Source organism: Acanthaster planci, linkage group LG21 (assembly GCF_054643075.1).
Source record: "Acanthaster planci isolate LZ-2023a linkage group LG21, COTS_SCS, whole genome shotgun sequence".
Taxonomy (NCBI): Eukaryota; Metazoa; Echinodermata; class Asteroidea; order Valvatida; family Acanthasteridae; genus Acanthaster; species Acanthaster planci.
Window position 1 is genome coordinate 8,523,560 of NC_141797.1, and position 19,980 is coordinate 8,543,539.

Sequence of the window (19,980 nt, forward strand, 5' to 3'; positions counted from 1 at the left end):
AACATCGAAACACAAAAACAAGACACTTACTGACATCTTGTTCGTCCCTGGCCTGATCAATTTGTGCAGTGTCACACTGCACGGAATCCACGCGCTGAAGAATCTCGACTCCGACTTGTGTTAGGGCGCCCCCTCAGAAATTTGACAGTATAATTGATCGATGTAGAGCCGAAGTATACAGCTATGAGTTACGGTCAGTGAATTTTTTCACAAGCCAGCCAAATTTTTCCCTCGATTGGATAGTTAGGATCGGAGGGAGTGTCTGCCCCATTGTGAAAGGGGAAAAGGTCCACTGACCCGGCTCATTTAGGGTTAACCCCCCCCTCCCCGTCCACAAACAGGCACAGACTTGAAATGGTACGCTGCACCCGCTGTAACACTCTTTCACATCGTCCTCTACGGTCCTCGGAATGTAGGCCTATTGCCTGAAGTTCACAGTTTACTTTACTCTTGCTGTTTTAAGAAAGAGAGTGATTACACGTACAGCCACGGGGGGGGCAATGACCCTTTTTTGCCAACAACGAAACCTTCTTCCGTCCTGCCCCTAAAAAGGAAACAAAAGCTAAACGCATATCATGCACATGCCAGTGTTTCAATGAGTACATGTAAACCAATCGCCGGAAATACTATGCTCTTGTTTCACTTCTTATAGAAACGGGCGGGATATGCGGCGTCGAGTCCTGCTTTTTTTCCGCATCCTGACTAGTTTGACCTGTGTGAGCATATTATACGTGTAGTGCATCACATCAGCGACTCGTAGTGGAGTCTAAACCATGACACGTCACGAGCACCCTCTGCGCCCATCCGCTGGTTGCTGGCTCCCCGCTGGAGCACTTCATTGTGAGGGGAGTTTTTACATGACAATGCTCACTCGGCGGAGAGCGCTGGTTGAATAGTACTGTGTGGTGACTGTGCAGACTGAATGAAACCACAGAGCGAGAACGGTGAGGCGAATCGGGGCATTCCACGGCCAGTCATTGCGCTGAAGGAGACCCTCTCTCGCTGGGTGCATCCAAGCGTTCAGTCAAACACACACACAATCCAGTGACTATGCTAGGATGGTATGTCAGTGAGATCTAGTCCCATTATTGGCCATACAGTCAAATCCGCCGCTCCCATCTTTTAGCCCTGACGGAATTTGCTCAGCTAAGTGTCGGGCAAAGTTAGCCGATAATTAAAGAAGATCGAGAGTAGCTGCTTGGCTGAACTGTGCTCAGGTTTGATCAGCGGTGTGGAGCCATTATATGTATCGCTATCTGTGAGTGAACTTGAACTGCGACAGCGCACTGTCCGACAAGTGTGTGGGTGGGTTGATCAACTTGCTGATTCCGGTGTAAGAATTAACGGTAAGTCAGAAACAGACAAGTGACACTCAAGATTCTTTATACCAGGCTATGAGCATCGAAGCTTTCCCCGAACAGCGCCTTGTTCCTAGCCTGCCAGGCGTCCGGCCTGTTAGCTGTACACGCACGAACCGTAAAGAGTGTGGTTCAAGCTTTGAGGCAAACTGCGAAATACGAATAACGGTCGACACTTTTTGCGCTGTAAATTCTTTGGAAATCTACACGGAGCTTAAACGGAAGTACAGATTCCATGTCACGGGTCTTTGAAATCAGGCTGTGGGCGTGTCGAATGTATACACGTACCACCCTCAATGGGGAAGGGTCTGAGCACATGCCCCAGAAAGCGTCGAACTTTTTAAATTTTAATACCATCTTCTGCATTTCGAAGACAACTTCATAATAACTTCAGGGATAGAATCTGTAAACATTTAGGCTCCGTTTTATTACCAGCGTTCGCGGCCGAATGCAGATGGGTGGACGCCCTCGACTTAATTTTGGTGACCTTTGTTGGAACATAAATCAGGCTACCTTCGCTTTTTTTAATCGATCATTTGTTCTCAATCTTCTCCAAAGTTACCCCAAGGTGAGGTACCTGTAATTACCATGGATAACATTTGAGATCTTTTTTGAAATCACGAGCAAGTCTCTCTTCGGCGTTGTTGAACCAGATGGCGAAGCCAAGCCGTTGCACTTCAAAACTTAAAATTCGATCATTATTTGCCCGACAACAAGTTTTTAGAAACTGTTTAGTTAAACCGCTGTTGTATTATTATAGGTCATGGATGCATGCCCTTGCCTCCACTGTGGAGGAAACCATATGCCAATTTTTTTTTCACCTGATTGGATAGTTGGAATCGGAGGGAGTGCCCATTCCCCCCCCCCCTTGTGAGAGTGAGAAGGGTCCACCGAACTGGCTCATTTAGGGTAACCCCCCCCAGCTAACACATTTCAGCATGGAATATCCCGTAATATTTCTTAATACATGTATGTATAGGCCTGCAGTACATTTGGAATAATCTGGAATTAATGGGTTTATGCGTGTTCTTATTCCTTCACGGTTAAATTTCTTTCCTACACTTTACAAGATGATGGAGGTGTAGTGCGTAGAATACTTGCAGACTGACTTGCTCGAATTATTATCATTTTTATCAGGACTCATTTTGGTTCTCGGTTTTTCAGTCTTCAATGCGCATATTAATCGAGTGTCCCCCGAGTACGTTGCAGGATATAAACCCGAAGATTTCCACCCCTATGGAGGGCAATTTCGAAATTGATATTCACTGATAATGGTGAAAGTACAGAGAGTCTACTCAGGCAGATCACACAGGAACAAAGACCTGTCCCCAGTGAGGGCACACCGTACAAGTCGACTGTCAGTAACGGTTAAAAATAACCCAAGTACACGTAAATTTCTCTGCCCCTGAACTTATAAGGGTAGTTGTAACGAATTCCCGGCAGTGAATCACACTTGGGTTATTCACTATTGCATAACGACATGTACACAATGTGGTTACACTAACGTTGGTTTTAGTACCAATTCATTGAAGCTCCAAACTGTGTTTGACAAATAGGCCGTGTCCAAACTGTTTGGCCGTGGCTTGTTTACGCAAGAGTCTATGGCAGTGGCCGCAGCCACTACCCGTAGGGTTGTTCGTGATAGCAGGCCGTAGCCATTAATTCGGACACGGTCCCCTCGAGCACTTTTCTGAGTGGAACCGTACATGTACCTTTTACTGTTGGATTGCGAACATAATATCAAACATGTTTGCAGTATCCAAGGATGTTGTGCAAAGCAGTTGGACACTGATGTTGAGGAACTGGACTCGTATTATGTTTAGCGTCTGGAAACTGATTAGAAGACTGCGCACCATTGTTAGTTTTTTGAGTATGGTTAGATATATATTTCATGTATCATATTCGAAAGCTACAAGAAAATCCTTCGATTTTGAAACGGGATTCAAGGGTTTTTTACATGTTCGTAGACTCTGCTATCGCAAAACCAGAACTTTTCCGCATTGTTTTATTCCACAGTCACGTGTCCGCTCGCATCCGGTGTTATCTTGCATCAGCTGATGTTTATCAGTGCTTTGTTTTTGAGTCACACTTCCTTGTGAATCCATGCGGGCATAGCATGGAGGACTAAAACACAAAGGCCGGGCAGGTTTCTGGGGGGGAATCCCTCGACAGTAATGTGCAAAAACAGATTATAAAGACGCCATTAATGTGCGGTGCGTTCTAACATTAAATGCTAATGTGCTTCTATAGGAAATAGCCTTTCCCGGGAGAAAGCATGTAGGGCCTAGATGTACATGAAATATCCAAACTCATTCTGGTTTTATGGATGGAAAGGCTTAGGTGCGAGAGGTTTTCAAGACATGACAAATTTGCGCGAATTGTACTGGGAATGGAAAAACTGCGGTGCGTAGTTGGCATTCGTTGTAGGGTTCACTTCGACGGCGAATAAAGTCGCAGGTGGACGCACGAACCCGCGCGCGGTATATATGTCACAGTTTTCAGGTGCGAGTCGTGAGCCCCCATCCTGTCGTGCGGACTGCAATAAGATTCGAGAGCTGCGTTTCTTATCTTTTACACACACGCACTCCGATTGAATAGAACGTGTAGTGCACGAGTGTTCCCCTGTCGTGGTACTTCCTTCAATGTTGCCCCAGAATCATGTACCGGCGACCTGTGCCCTTGCGACCCTTTTTGGGGTGTTGATCACGGTGACATGTACGTGCGTGCATGACGATTGAGTTTGGCTTGATATTTCACAGCATTCTCCCCCGAGGGCCTTATCCACGTGCACGAGGATGGCTTTTTGAACTCAGTGAAGTTCGTACCCCCGAATCCACTTTAAATATTCAACACTCTGAAATGGGAAGAAGCCTAACTATTTGCTGTATGCTACAGGTACAGCCTCACTCTGAAGAGATATTTTTCGTTTTGACAATACGGGCGAATAGTGCGCCTCCAAGAGTTTGCAACGCGTTGACCAATCACAATCTGTCGACCCAGTGCGCGTTTGGAAAGGTTCAACGCGTTGCAAGCTCTGGGAGGCGCACTATTGTGAATCGACCGTGTTTAGGTGACGTGTCTTTTCATTAATAATTTATAGAATGTCCTAATCAGAACACAAGGACAGTCATCTGTCATTTGCCCGAATTGCATCATCTTTTTTGGTTTCCACATGGCCGACTTGTAAAGAAGGCTAGTGTCACAGATGTGGCAATATGACAGCTTTACGGCTGCAATTTTTCAGTTTGAATCTGCAAGGCTTTCAATGTATTTTGCCCCGCCCCCTTTATTGTCCTCCATCCATTTTACCCACAACCTCTCTGACGTGGCCCACTTTGGCCACGACTGCGCCCTACATCAGACCACAACCGTACGCAACCAATCCGTAGTAATTCCAAGAAGCGAAAGCACGCTCCATCGACCAATTAAATTTGAAGGAAGCTGCATACTTTACAGGGGTATGTAAATGACCCGCGAGTGTTTTTTTTAGAGTTTTAGTGTTTCGTTCCTTCATGCCACGCGTGCAGTGATTGTATTTGAGGTAAGCAGTTTTCCACTGATTTCCACATTGATTGTTATTTTTTTTCAGAGTAATTGGCAGGGAAAATGGTGTGAAAATCGATCCTGTAATACGAAACTGTTCAGCTGTCTGTCAGACAGAAATTACACATTTGAAATGGATAAAGTCGACCACTGAGACCAAAAAGTAACAGGAAATTTCTGTGTCAGGGCAGTTCGGTTCTCAGCGTAATTTGCTTTATTTTTGAAACCGTATTCCCCGTTATTTTTGTCAGAAAACTCTTGGAATCCCTCATATCTAACCGTGGTGTTTTAAAATCTCAAAATAATACGGATTCAGTTCCAAGTCCAGATTCCAACAGAACAAGATGTTGCATCGCGGAAATAGCGTAATTTGTATGTGGCGTTTGTGGCCGGAGTGTACAACGCTCCAGAGCGTTGTATTGTGGAACATTTATTTCATTTCAATTAAATTTATTTCAATTCGTATCATTTCAATTCATTTCATACATTTCAATTCATTTCATTCCGTTTATTATTTATCAGGGAAAACATGAAAAACGAACAACACCATAATGGAAATAAGCAAAACCAAGCATTACGTGGTACCGTTAACATTTAGCTCAGGGTACTTATGCCTTCAAATTAAAGTTGCACCTGGAATAAAGTTCTTAAAAGAATATTGGGCAAGGAAAAAAATTAAACGTTAATTAGCTCCAATGGACTCGCCAAAAGAGACCGCTCCCTCTTCCCAGTGCTTTAAAGGATATTTTTTTGCCGAAAAATATATTTCTATGTGCAACAACAGCGTAGGGTCATTCTATCGTAAATGGAATTCCTTCCTGGTGCTTCTCTCGACTAATTCCACTTTGTGTTTTTTTATGACTGGTATAATTTTACATATTGACGTTCATTTGTTTATTTGCCTGAACACATGTAAGCTTACCTATTGGTGAAATGTCAGAAGTTATTCCTGGAATACATAAAATTTTAGCAAAACAAATTTAAAAGAATAAATAAATAAAATGGACGCGTAGTTACAGTCGCGTCGCTTGCAGCAAATTAACCATTTCCTACCAATTTGGCTCTTTTCGGCCGAGGATGGGGCGATTCTGCTCAAGGCGGATCAATGGTACCCCTCATATATGAAAGACAGATCAAATGGCATAACGTGAGCAAAGGATGCAAGACGGCATGGGTAACACGCACTTCCGAATGTGAGGGTATAATTTGTCGACTTGAATATTTGAGCGCTAACCCCTCCAACCCGCTACCAACTGTAGCCTTGCTCAGAATGATGAAGGTGATGCCTGCCAAAGGTTGATGCATGAGGGATCTACAGGGTCGTCCATACGTCGCACGCTCGTGAGGTTTGCAGCATTCAAAGCGGGATAAAAAAGAAAAACACCCCGACAAACAAACAAACTAACTAATACTAAAATAATAGAGACTTAAATTGAATGGACTCAAGAGGTCAATTTTATTTTAGACAATAATGACGGATACGCTTTTGCTGTAATGGTGGATCCGTAAACGGTGAACATTGTATGCCCACATTATAATACCTGCCAGTTCCCTCGTAAAATCGTAATTGATAGTGTGTTCAGTTCTCCTGGTACATACAATGCGGATCATTACTTTACTCACTGTACACCCTCAGCACGCCAGTGCAATGTGAATTCAAGAGTTGAAGTTGAAGCATTTTACTGCAAATGATTGCATTTTACGGTTAATGTGTTTTTTATCTCGATCTGGTGTACCATCCTTTCTGTTAGCATATTGCGATCTGATGTTGCGACCATATTTCCAATATCATACCCGTAAACTAGTGACCCCTAGTCCTAACATGGTTGTGTATGTAGGTACAATAACGGCCTTTTTTCCCGTGGGCGTTCATGTTAACATGAAAAGGTCGATGGCGACCACAATGATATTATTATTATCCCGAAGTGACGTCACGACCTCGCTCTTTTCAACGGGACTAATAGACCGTGCACGGTGGGGTTTATTATTAGGTCGGTTTAATAGTAAACAGCGGAAAATATCGATATGCATGCAGGTGTGATTTCGTTAATGTATCGTTTTATGCATATTTCGTCGGGCATGTTTCGGGGATACATTTTTTTTCTACCGCTTGAAACAGAGGGATTTAGGTATTCATCCGGCTACAGGATAGATAGAGAAAATTGGGCATAAAATATTCCTAGTTGGAGGTTGCTCTACTTGTAGATATCGTATTTCTATTATGAGTAGTAAAACAGTCCTGTCCCATGTTTTGCAGCCGTTGGATTTTAGCATTTTTTTAAAATCTCAACAGCAGTCGGTATTTTTTTTCTTTGGTTCTTATAATATGGTAACAAAATAGAATCGAAGTCGTGATGTATTTTTTTTTTTTTACTTTATTCATTCATTTATTAATTTTGGTCATTCGGAGTAGCTTTTCAAACTCGTGGTCGGCAGACTCTGCGACAGACTCTGCAATGCCGTGAAACATTCTAATGGTTTTGGGGATCTGGACGTTGTCTTCATCCCTCCATGTGACGCTGCTATGTCAGTTGGAGGACTGACTGCTGTTGTTGGGTTAACATGAGCTCATAAGGCCACTTTAAAAAACAATACTTTAGCATCGGTTGTATTTGCAAAAAAAAGAGGAGGGAGGAGGTTTTTTTGTGTTTTTGTTTTGTTTTCTTTTTTTTTGGTGGTTTTTTTTTTCATTTGATACTTTAGTATGCAACCACAGAACGAAAGCGCCATGTTCACTTCAGATTCGTGCACAGAAGTGCATATGACAATGTGTGTCTGTATGTACTCAGGTCGCATGTCGTGCGTGCACGAAATTATGTGGGCGTTGTACAAACTACGGGGGACGGCTAAGGACATCGGAAAAGACAACTTTTAAAGAAAAAAACACGCGGTAAGATTTTTTGAGGTGGGCGCTGATGCTAAACCAATTATTTTTTTATGTGGCCTAAACATGGGTGTTTTGAGAGCCAGCGACAAGGAGAAAAGAATATCTGGCCTATGATATGATCGATATTGATATAGTGTGGAGTAAAACTGGAATCGATGAAAACCCGACCCATTTGCTGTAATATTGAGTGTCAATAGAGGATACTCTGATGAAAAGCTTTACACCTGGACCCGACCTCTGTAGAGTTGCTAAGCACTCCAGTGGGTCAGGTTGGTATTGCAAAAAGGTAAGGTCATTCGAGGACTGATTTCGAGCACGCGTGTGAGTCGACGTATACGTACATGTACATGGCCGCGCTGGCAGGGCAGCTTGTGAGCGAGTGTATACATGTACTGCAGTTCTCGGATGACCTTGGACGGGTTTCATTTGGGCATGCGCCGTTGAAATACCAACATTTTCTCATTATCTGGAAGCAAAGAAGATACATGTATTTGCTTAGTGGTATATAGGTCACCAGCGAATACCGTGAGGTGAGCATTGCCTAGGACTGGTTCTCGGCCGATTTTTGCTGGGGTTGCGTCTACTGCGTAAGGGGCATATGGGCGGAAATCTTTCCTCGATCTTGGTGGGGGGGGACATCAATTCACACTTTTTTGTGCACATCGTGTTTATTATCTTATTCCATTTATAAAAACTCGACCCATCAAGTCCTTTAGTATTTTGTTTTGCTTAAAACATGGAGGGGACATTCGACATTGTTTCTCCCAATACCAAATTCATGGGGGGGGGGCGTGTCCCCCCTGTCCCCTCGGGATTTCCGCCCATGGTAAAGGGGTATCATGTAAGTCGGGCCTAGGTGTTAATACCAGACTCCAAATGTCTTGCGACAAGTGTCCAAATGATGTTCTCTTTATGTCAACCTCTCGTGTCATAGATTTTGCGAAGTCTCCTCTCCAGCCGCCATGTGTTGCTCCTGCGGATCCACCAGGTGCCGCTACCGCTGTCTCCGGTGCAGCGGCTCGCTGCTCGTGGTCATCGGCGTCTTGTACGCGGCGGCCGGGGTCCTTTTCAACTTCTTCGATTTCCTCCAGATCTTCACGGCGGGGCACGCCCTCATTTGGGGCGGGGCAGCGGTGAGTAAGACCAGGCTGTCGAAATAGGAATGCGGTCGTAATTCGCACTTTCTTCACCCACCCAAGTTGAATATATCGGTCTAGATCAGTATAGATATTGCCCGTTCCTGTACGTCATTCTAATTGCCAAAGTTCCGTCTCGGGATAGATGTTCTGCTTGGGAAAACAGTTGACTCTCGAGGTAGGGTTCCCTGCGGGTGCAGGTCCGAGGGGCGGGGGAACCGCTAGTGCTATTTCGGCGGTCTATACGCGTAGATGTTAAAAGTACATTTACTGCAAAAACTCTGGTGTTAAAAACAACACTCTTGGGTATGGTCAGATTACCACACCAGAATGAGTTACTTTAGCACTGCTGGTGTTACTTTATGCACTTACAAGTGTTGTAATGCACCAGAGGGTGTTAAAAGTAACACCAAAATTGTAACACCGGTAAAAGTGTTGGAATGGTTTTCTGATTTGCAGTGTACAAATTCACATTAGTCAACCCTACAGGTATGTCGAGCATCGGGAGTTTGATTTTGTACTGAATTTGCATTTTGTTGTAGATGTTTATGGCCGGAGTGGCGTCGATATTTATCACAAAGAAAATGAGCGACGACGATTGGGTGAGTATGAGTCGCAATGCACACTCACTCAGTACACACTCACTTGACAGTGGTCATCCGGAAAAGAATGAGCCCAAGCATGAGTTTGACGAGGCGTTGTTAGGTTTCTGAGCCGTCGGGGAAGGACTGGGGATTGTTTCACCAATACAGGTTTCGCAGGTTATGATTTGGCGACTTCATTTCACCCACTGGCGTCGTTTCTAGGGTGAAATAAAGAAGGGTTGATCTTTGAGCAAAGTAAAATGACTACAGATTATATCTGGCCACGCCCACGTCTGACTCGGTCAAGAGATATCAATCAAAATAATTCACCTGTATGGAATGATTATCTCCTTATTCGTCAGATGAAGAGCTTCCTGTATAAGAAAGGCACGAAGGTCCTGTTTTGCCATCGAAACGGACTTCAATAAATAACCCTTCACTTTAAAAAAATACATGTATTTACTTGATGGAACCACAGGGCTATCGTAGAAAGGAAATAGAGTTGTTGGTTTTTTCCCCTTTCTCAGAGCTCTCGCGGTACCGCCTTCATGTGTATCCTGGCCATATTTTCGGCTCTGGCCAACGTGGCCCTTCACACTTACAACCTGTATGAGAAGGAGTATTTCCAGGAGTACGACATGGAGGCCTTTGCCGAGCAGAACCTGACCTACGACCTGACCTATGACCTGTGGCTTGGGGTCATCATCGCAGACGCCGGCATCGACTTCTTGGCCCTGCTGGCGACTCTGTCGGGGCTGGCGGCATTCGGCATCGGCTGCTGCTGCTCGGAATACTCGGAGGTGAGTGGATAAACCTGGCATCTTTTGAAGGCGTCCAGGCGTTGACTTGCGGGTGCCGCCTCCCCCCTCCGTGCAGAAGCATGCCTTTTTCGGTTGACTAGAGCCATGTTGGTGGGCGTTGGGCATTTTGTTGGTAGCGACACGACCGCAAGAGGTACATTTCCCAGTCGTTTGTGAACCATCGAAGAGCATTTTCCACCGAAGGAGTTTCCGGTGTTATAGGAAAAATGCGCCCTCTCTTGGGTTCTCTCGGGGTGGACAATGGTTGTCAAAGAGGCAGCATCTAAAACGGTTGTCTAGAGCTAGTACTAGGTCTTCACTCCATTGGAAATAGCAGACAATAGACCTAGCCGTAGCTCTAGAAACCTTAGACTTGCCAATAGCTGGCTCCCCACCCCACTAATCGTCCCCACACGCACTTGCAAAAGGAAGCAGCTACTTCAGGAATGCCATATGTCCCATCCAGATCACTCTGTTCCTAACGTGAGCACGACAGAATTAACTCCGGGAAACAATTCTGGGGTGTGCAGCGCGCGGGCGTGGACGTGACTTGACACGCGCGTGTACCTCAGGCACCCAGCAAAAGATGAAGGGCGCCCCCTGTCAGATGAACGAGTGCTCTGCCCATTACACAAGCATTGAGATGTCTGTGACCGCTACTTACCACTGTCGCTTGTTTGTTCCGTTTTGCAGATCGTGGACGATCGAAAAGGAAGGATATAGAGCAAGCCAGTACGAGGATGAAATCTTTAGTAGTTGCAGGCTATAAATTAACTTGTACCACCTACTATTTGTGCTGGTGTTGCCCAAACAACTCACGACTTTGAGCTCCTCATGGGAACAGTTGAAAATATGTTTTCCATTGTCTAGTGGTCTAAATTTCGGCTTCGTCTCTGGCTTAGGCGACACTCGCTGTTCAAGCCTTATGAAAATGGTGCTGCACTGATCCACTGGGTCTCATCTGAGCAGGCTGAACTTGAATGCGTGAAGCCGGAGCCAAAGACTGTACGAAGCCAAGATTGGGATCTCGTCCCGCGCAAAGCACCCCTCCCGTATGGCGTCAATAAAAAAGCTTAAACTTGTGTGACGTCACTGCAACCAATACACCACGCCCCCTTGCAGAGTCACGGGTGTATAGGTTCCCTGTAGACCTATTGGGACCGTGGGAGTACACCTGCACATATTGATAATTAATAAAAGGGAACAGATTTTCCCTTCCAGCCTCATTTTGGTTAGGTTGGTTTAAAGGGTAGGCCTACAACAGCTTAATGAATGCCCCATGATTGCGGTCTGGAGCAACGGAACAGCTGAAAGTTTGGCATACGTCTACTGTACAATAGCCAATGAACTCTCGTTTGCAGTGGAGCGTTTTCGTGAACCTGACAAGGTCACTGACCAACGGGTACACGGAAGCCTCCAGCCGCTATGCGTCCACGCGTTTAGGACGCGCAGGTTTGTGGATTGTAGCTATAACCTCCAAACGTCCGTTGATGCACCCCCAAAAAATTGTCAAATACGTATACTTTGTTTACATTTATCAACTCTTTACATTATGAACCCATGAAGAGAGAACACCACTCGTCTAAAGGCAACCGACGAACATTCTTTCAAACTTCTTTTGTTTATACCACGACTTAAACAGTGTTTTGTTGAATTAAAAAAATGTACACCGATTGTTGTAGCGGTGAAAGGGTTTTTTAATATTGTTCGTTTTTTATTGTGAATGACTAAGTAGGACTCTTGCGTATAATATGTGTTTGAATCGACAGTTCCCAGTTATTTTGCATGTGATACACCTGTAAGAACTCGGCATTTTGTCGTTACTAACAAGACTGATTTTCAGACGTATGTACATATTCCTAGGACTGTTTATTTTCGTTAAAAATGTAACTGTCAATGTTTGTACTTGACATGCGGCAATTTGTCGAGGAATTGTGGCCAGAACGATGTAAGATCTGGTGTCTGGCACAAGATGCAACTCATGCGAAATGTTACCCAGTACTCCGTTCCTTTACATTCATAAATACTGAATTCGTGTTACATGTTAAGTCAAATAAAAATCAACTTTATATCCACACAAGATTGTTTTCTGTCCAGATGACTGTCTCTGTTTTGGTCCAGTATATACGCGCTGATTATTTGGGTAAGAACGTCGTGAAATTTGGTTCTATTTTTAAAATTTGGGTGTAACAAATAACTTTTCAGCAACCATAACAAGTTCTATCAGTCGCTTTTCGATTCCCCATACCTCGGCGAATCCTTTTGGGAGGGGATTTCAGTCGCAGTGTCTTATTAAGTTTCAAAAATCACGGACACTGCACAAACGTAACTGATTCTCACCCATGTATTGGACAGCTTCTTAACTGTACGTTTGAGTTCTGTTCTTATTAAGAATCTCCAGTGCAGCCTGCATGCTTTAGAATAGCTGGCGATATTCATCACAGTACATTTCCTCTCCGACCAATAAGATGCTGTAATTTTCCAAAGTGCGCGCCTGCGCTCAAATTGAGGCAGAAGCGTGAGGCCGATGGCCCTGCAAGAATGGCTTCTCCGCCTCTTGTGATGGACCAGTATGTTTGTACATACATGTACTTTTTTATGCGTATTGTCGCGATGTATTAAGCGATTAACTCGAAGTCAGTGAAAGCAGATCCTTTATATTGACAATTAAAGGACTGCACGGTACTATAAAATGATGACTACATTCCGTTTAAGATTCTGATGGATGGAAACAAGTTTCACGAGGACCTTGATACAATAAATGGTTTTTAAGCCGTATCGTGCCATTGCTTTCTCTGCAGTTGTGTGCAATTTGACATATCTCGGAAATTTCTGCGGGGATGTGGCTGCTCATGCCTGAGGAGAATAGGGCGTTTCACAATAGTGCGCCTCCAAGAGTTTGCAAAGCGTTGACCAATTACAGTGCGCGAAACGTTGACCCAATGCGTGTTTGGAAAGGGTCCACAGATTTCGCACACTGTGATTGGTCAACGCGTTGTAAACTCTTGGAGGCGCACTATTGGGAATCGCCCGTATTCATTCCATGTTGCGCCAATGTTTGAGACAATCAGTCGTTTAATTCCCACAATTAGACAAAAATAGTCAACCAGTCAGATTGCACATTGAAAAGAAAAATGGAAATTCGATGCACCCACAAAAGTCTCAAAAACTTGGTAAGGAAAAGTATAGGGTATAATTAAACTATTATTGTGTGTGTTGCCATTTACTACCCATACTGTACATTTCTACTCGGTACATAGGCATATGTCCTTTCTTGACCTTGAGCTCGTAAAAAAAATTGAAATGCATAAGCGTAACCGGGTTTACAAAAGAGCCATACTGAAAACAGTTATCTTACAAGACATTTCGAAAATAAGCTATACTGCAAGTCTTATACCTAATAATATGTTGCCTTACAGAAGCAATGAGGGTTTGTTGAAAACAAATTACTTCTCTGTGTAGTTATTACCCCGAACCTGAGCCTGACCTCCACCCGCACACAACCACCAGTGAAGTCAACAAGTTTGTTAATGTTTCCGTAAATGTGCTTCATGGAGGACCCCAAGGAGACTCGACTACACCTGGGGAGAGTCGTAAAACCGGTGGCTGTAGTCGGCTAAGTTGTCGTGTCCCATGTCATTCATCTCCAAGTAGTCATGCAGTGGGCGTGGTGGGAGGTAGCTGCCGTCTGTAACTGGGTTGCGGTAAGCGTACACAGGGCTCGGCTCCGAAGGACGGCGCTGGGGCTCCGACGGGCGGCGCGGGAGCTCGTAACTTGGAGGCTCGGTCGGTAGAGGGAGCGGTCCAAACGACGACCTCTGCGGATCTGGTTGAAAGGCCGGGCTGTTGGCGGGGTTCCCTTGCGGGTTACTTTGGTAACGATTCGTTTCGGACGTCTGTTGGATATGCTGGTTTCCGCCCTGCACGCCACTGGCATTGACAATGATTTTGGTGCTTCTTGGCCGGTCATGGCCCGTCCGAGACCGAGGCACCTGCTACCGGGAAAATGGATAAAGGAATCAACGAGCTAAATGGAAAGGCGATTAAGTTGTGTGGAAGCGACGCTTACATGAGACGAGACAAGAAAAACAAAAGAGGAAACGAGACAAGACAAGACAAGATGAGACCAGACAAGACGAAACACGACAAAATGTGACAAAAAAGACGCGACGAGAGACAATTCACATTAAGACAAGACAAGATGGGACAAGATGAGACCAGAAAAGAAGAGACAAAAATGAGTCGAGACAAAACAGTACGGAAGCCAAGATACAGCAAGGCAAGACAAGACGAAAGACAAGACAGGGCAATACAAGGTGAAACAAAACAGGACGCGACAAAACGAGGCGAGACAAGACAGTACAAGGTGAAACAAAACAGGACGCGACAAAACGAGGCGAGACAACACATGACAATACAAGGTGAAACAAAACAGGACGCGACAAAACGAGGCGAGACAAGACAATACAAGGTGAAACAAAACAGGACGCAACAAAACGAGGCGAGACAACACATGACAATACAAGGTGAAACAAAACAGGACGCGATAAAACGAGGCGAGACAGCACATGACAATACAAGGTGAAACAAAACAAGACGTGACAAAACGAGGCGAGACAAGACAATACAAGGTGAAACAAAACAGGACGCGACAAAACGAGGCGAGACAACGCATGACAATACAAGGTGAAACAAAACAGGACGCGACAAAACGAGGCGAGACAAGACAATACAAGGTGAAACAAAACAGGACGCGACAAAACGAGGCGAGACAAGACAATACAAGGTGAAACAAAACAGGACGCGACAAAACGAGGCGAGACAAGACAATACAAGGTGAAACAAAACAGGACGCGACAAAACGAGGCGAGACAACGCATGACAATACAAGGTGAAACAAAACGAGACGCGACAAAACGAGGCGAGACAAGACAATACAAGGTGAAACAAAACAGGACGCGACAAAACGAGGCGAGGCAACACATGACAATACAAGGTGAAACAAAACAGGACGCGACAAAACGAGGCGAGACAACACATGACAATACAAGGTGAAACAAAACAGGACGCGACAAAACGAGGTGAGACAAGACAATACAAGGTGAAACAAAACAGGACGCGACAAAACGAGGCGAGACAAGACATGACAATACAAGGTGAAACAAAACAGGACGCGACAAAACGAGGCGAGACAAGACAATACAAGGTGAAACAAAACAGGACGCGACAAAACGAGGCGAGACAAGACAATACAAGGTGAAACAAAACAGGACGCGACAAAACGAGGCGAGACAAGACAATACAAGGTGAAACAAAACAGGACGCGACAAAACGAGGCGAGACAAGACAATACAAGGTGAAACAAAACAGGACGCGACAAAACGAGTCGAGACAAGACAGGACTTGAGACAAGACACGACGATTTAAGATTTTTTTTGTCCTGGCCGACGTGTATTGTAAGGCAGGACAAGGTAAGACAAGACGAAAAAATTATGAGACAAGCAAGATGAGACCAGACAAGATCGGCAAAAACGAAGGGAGACAACACAGGGCGAGAGACAAGATAAAACAAGATGAGACGAGCTTTTAGATGACACGGGGCAGACAAGTCAAAAGTTTTTTCTCTTTTAATAGCTACAAAAGACAATGTCTGATGAGCAAAGACTTAAATACAACGTCTGCTTTTGAAGAGGATATGCTATACAAGGATTAAAATTACGAAACTTCATGAGCATCATTGCACTAATACGCCTGAGCAGAAATACCCCAATGTTGGTTTGGAGTGTTCGTTTTGGTGCTTGGGCCGCGACCGTAATGCGTGCATTTTCAAGTCGTTCGTGAACCAGTGTAGTTCCGACCAAAGGAGCCTCTGTTACTAGGAAAATTGCGCCCTCAATTGGTCCAGCTTGGGGCTCATTTACACTGACGTGTAAATAGCAGGACTAAACCTCGTTGGTCGGATCAGTGCGAACGTTATCTTTTGAGTGCTCCATCAAACCAAATAACATACTGTACAGACATACCACGGGCCATGGCCTTTGGACGATAACCCGCTCCTGACAGCAACAGCAAGCCTGACATGACGTCACACAGGAAGTGATGAACGAGATGAAGGACACTCCCGCCATGGCACACCAAATGATAAGCGCTAGGGTGGAATCGGCCCCAACAGTGGGCGTGGTTGACGTGGAGATCGGGACCCGGGTAGGGAGGGGGATTCCCAACAAGGAATCTATGCGGATGCCCAGCAGCTCGAAACCGTACTCGGCAAAGGCTGCCAAGACAGTGAAGAGGGTGCAGGCTACCGTGGCTAGCACGCCAAGCACGCTGAGAAGGAAGAAGAGCGTTCCCTGGTCAAAATGGATATAAATGGAGAAGACAAAGGGTTTAGAATGGGTTAATCTAGGGATCCAAAAAGATAAATTAATCGAGAACGAGTCGGTGTCGGGCTACGCTGATGTCGGACAAAATGCGCGCGCTTATGCGAATTCCAGAACGACCTTTGACGCGCTTCATTTGGGGCATGCGCTGTTGGAACACCAAACTGGCTCAGCCTTGTCTTTTGCCTGAAATTGGAAAGTTGCCTTCCCCATTTGGGGACTATCCCCCCTTCTCGTAGACTTTACTCATGAGTCTGCCATATTGTTTCTCAAAGCAAGTTATAACTCTTCATTTTGGAAAGTTGAGGGTAGAAAGGAAAGCAAACGTAGTGACTTTGAATGGTAAACTAAAGTATCTTCCGACTATCATGCATAATTCCACACAGTGATGAAACGTGCAAAAAAGTACCACTGTGTAGACTAAACTACCACTGTAAACTACCATTGTACTACCATTGCAAGAATGAGTAAAAATATTGAAAAGGGGGGCTCGGAATTAATGCCTTAATTTAAAAAAAAAATCTGTTGCCTCTGTGACTGACACAACAGATCCAGGGAATGAGAGCAAAAACAGTTTCTATCACGCGAAAAAGATCTACTCCTAACAAAACTCCACCAGTTTTTTTGATTCTTACCACTCGTAGTTTTCAACCAAATCTCATCGCTGACATTTTCGAATGCTGGCTGGGTGGTTTAACGTTTTTTGACTTTGTATTTGGTTTCTGTTGTTCTCATTTCAAATAACTGTCCTTTTTCATTAAAATCTGGATTTAATGAACTAGCGTTATTTTTTATCAAGATTTCTCAGTCCCAGCATAAACACCGATGCAAAAACATGGGTGCGGGCTTCCATGTAACTAGGAAGTCGTACTACGCTTCAAAAAAAATCGATGAATTCATAGGTAGAAATGGCCTATTGTTAAATGCTTGCTGTTGAAGGTAAGGGTTAAAAGGCCATGTAAAGTGATTTCCACCGACAGTGAAAATGCCTTCCTGGAGTTATGCATGCACTTTTGTGTGCCTGGTGCTTTGATTATGATCAGGCCGACTGAGAACATGGACAGGAACTTTAATCGATTTCGGAGTGGTAAACAACCACTTTGAAATGAATCATTTGGAGTCTGGAAAGAAAAAAATGGTAGAGTTCAAAACCTTCAGGACCCTTTACGCATCAAACCAATTCAAACACTAAGTCCAAACATGCAGTCTGGGCCCAAACCATCAGACAGTTTAAAAGTCAAAATAAAGAAAATTGGGTTTGAAATCCTCGTCGTGAATTGTGACCAAACGGTAACACTAAGACTGCATTCTAAACCCACAGTGTATACCTTACCGCACGGTGTATACTTAACACTAGCTCTAAAACAGAATATGTTACAGATTTCGTTTATCTCAATGCACTCGCAAGGTCAGCACCCTCAATTGATCAGCCATGGAGGAGTAAAACACACCATGGATCGACTAACACTTTCCAGTGAGATTTTCAGAAAAGTTGTGGGACTTTATTGGTCATTATTAATGGATAGTGGCTGATTCAACAAAAGGAAATGTCATTTCAATATTCATTCAACAGTACTCTCGTATTTTAACAGATCCTTGATACTAACTAATCAGAGCACTGCTCAATTCTAACACAAATTTTTCATACTTACGCATGCCTTTTCCTGGTGCATACATGACATGAGAATGCCTGTCAACGCGGCAACTACGATCTGTATATGAGATAAATGCACACAGGCAGCATTTCAACCCAATGTTTAGAGCCGTGTAAACCCGAATATCGAGGACACGAGTCGGATAGGAGTGGTTGCTGATAAGGTGGGGTTGATTTGGTCGTTGCCAGTGTTGTTGTTCAGTTGAGATGGCGCTTTCGATCGTCTGAACCGAGGGCGAGCTGATTTGACAGGGAGGCCCGGGGGCTGACACGATCATGCGTAGATACGAATTGCTGATAGTGCGCACTGTTAATTGTATAGGGCCTACAGCTCAAATCGGTCAATGCCACTGGCAAGGGATTTGCAGAAATTAACTTAAAGTCAAACATACACCTGTCTGTGCAATCATTCTTCTCAAAAAGACATTACCTACAATGAAGATACCCGTTAACATCAGGAAGGAGTATTATGTTGCAAAATTGTTATTTTCTTTTTATGGGAGAGTGGAATACTCACCACACACCCCGTCCATACCGGAGCCCAGTAAGTCACCGACACCGCCAAGCAGTTGAGGCTGTTACACGTCACATACAGGGCGATCAGTGCAACTCCCCCGAGCAGTAAGAACATGCTTCCCCCGAGAGCTGCTCGTCGCGCGTACGGCATGACGACCGCGGATGACGGGACAGGCGGTGAGATGATGGCTCGATCGCTTTCACCGATGTGTCGGGTAATGGGAAAACCTTAACTTCTGACCGCGGCTAAGAGTGCCCTGCCTGTGTTTACATATCACGCGCCCATAGGACTGCCGATTTACCCCAAATAAGTCATATAAGTATAAGCTATTGTGCAGTTTCCTCTGAGGTGCGTCACATGCAATTTTTTCATGCAGTCGTTCATTCATCGTGCGTTTGTGATGCAAATCTGTAAACATGGGGATCTGAACAGGAATGTTCTCTTTAGAGGAAACTCGGGAAAGGTTGGGGAAATTTTATTATTACACACAGTTCACCGGTGCGGGGGCTATACGGTTTATAGACAAAAAGCGAGAGTTATACTTCGACAAAATTCGACCTGCGTCGCTGCAAATGATGGATGGATTGATCGGTCTCGTCGACTGTTTTCGAGCCAAGCCTTGGGCACGCAGTCCCATGCATCGCAGACTCTTAAATCGCTTTATTAGAGAGATTTTTACCCTAAAAATAATTGTACAGAATGTCGTCCGCCGTGAAGGCAGCAAGAGACCAATTCAGTTGTAAAATTGGAGGAGCGACACGATTAATTTCCTATACCGCCTGACAAGAACCGCCCTAGGGGGCCTCCGTGGGATGAAAAACCAATCCAAGCAAAACTGCTGAGCAACATCGATCAAGGACCGCTAGTTAAACTAGTGGTTGATTCGTGACGTACCTAGCGCATGAGTAGTGAAGTTGAAGTGCGAACGACCCCAGTCAACCGTTGTCAGGTCGTTAGGCCGAAGGGGAGAAAAGATGGCTGCAGGAAGGGCAGAATAGCAAACATTACAGTGAAAATGGTCATTTGCACGTGACATTTTCTTTCAACTGGTCCTCTCTGCACTGTGAAAATGGCTTATGGTAACCACGATGACGACGACCTCGGTAGGCTGGTCGCGAATA

General features: G+C 44.7%; 2 protein-coding genes across 2 annotated transcripts; one reads left to right on the forward strand and one right to left on the reverse strand.

The window, feature by feature from the left end:
- The first annotated feature begins 816 nt into the window (after positions 1–816).
- LOC110990380 (uncharacterized) lies at positions 817–12,388 on the forward strand. Its single transcript, XM_022255356.2, has 5 exons — positions 817–1,346; positions 8,723–8,921; positions 9,467–9,526; positions 10,036–10,308; positions 11,002–12,388. Exons 2-5 carry the CDS (start codon positions 8,751–8,753, stop codon positions 11,029–11,031), a joined length of 534 nt encoding a protein of 177 aa, XP_022111048.2. The 5' UTR covers positions 817–1,346; positions 8,723–8,750; the 3' UTR covers positions 11,032–12,388.
- A 1,108-nt stretch (positions 12,389–13,496) lies between these two features.
- Positions 13,497–19,242, reverse strand: LOC147795744 (uncharacterized). The gene is made up of 4 exons (XM_087131021.1): positions 18,860–19,242; positions 18,341–18,400; positions 16,332–16,658; positions 13,497–14,303 (listed from the first exon to the last, which is right to left on the reverse strand). The coding sequence occupies exons 1-4, from the start codon at positions 19,007–19,009 to the stop codon at positions 13,884–13,886; spliced, it is 957 nt and encodes a 318-aa protein (XP_086987147.1). The 5' UTR covers positions 19,010–19,242; the 3' UTR covers positions 13,497–13,883.
- Between the last annotated feature and the right edge of the window lie 738 nt (positions 19,243–19,980).

Bases quoted from the DNA above. Each gene is read 5' to 3' on its own strand.
- LOC110990380 (XM_022255356.2), top strand. From the start codon at position 8,751: ATGTGTTGCTCCTGCGGATCCACCAGGTGCCGCTACCGCTGTCTCCGG. The intron at 8,922-9,466 runs GTGAGTAAGACC...ATTTTGTTGTAG, and splicing joins TCATTTGGGGCGGGGCAGCG to ATGTTTATGGCCGGAGTGGC. The intron at 10,309-11,001 runs GTGAGTGGATAA...TCCGTTTTGCAG, and splicing joins GCTGCTCGGAATACTCGGAG to ATCGTGGACGATCGAAAAGG.
- LOC147795744 (XM_087131021.1), bottom strand. From the start codon at position 19,009: ATGCCGTACGCGCGACGAGCAGCTCTCGGGGGAAGCATGTTCTTACTG. The intron at 18,401-18,859 runs GTGAGTATTCCA...TCTCATATACAG, and splicing joins CGGTATGGACGGGGTGTGTG to ATCGTAGTTGCCGCGTTGAC. The intron at 14,304-16,331 runs GTATGTCTGTAC...TTTTCCCGGTAG, and splicing joins TCCAAAGGCCATGGCCCGTG to CAGGTGCCTCGGTCTCGGAC.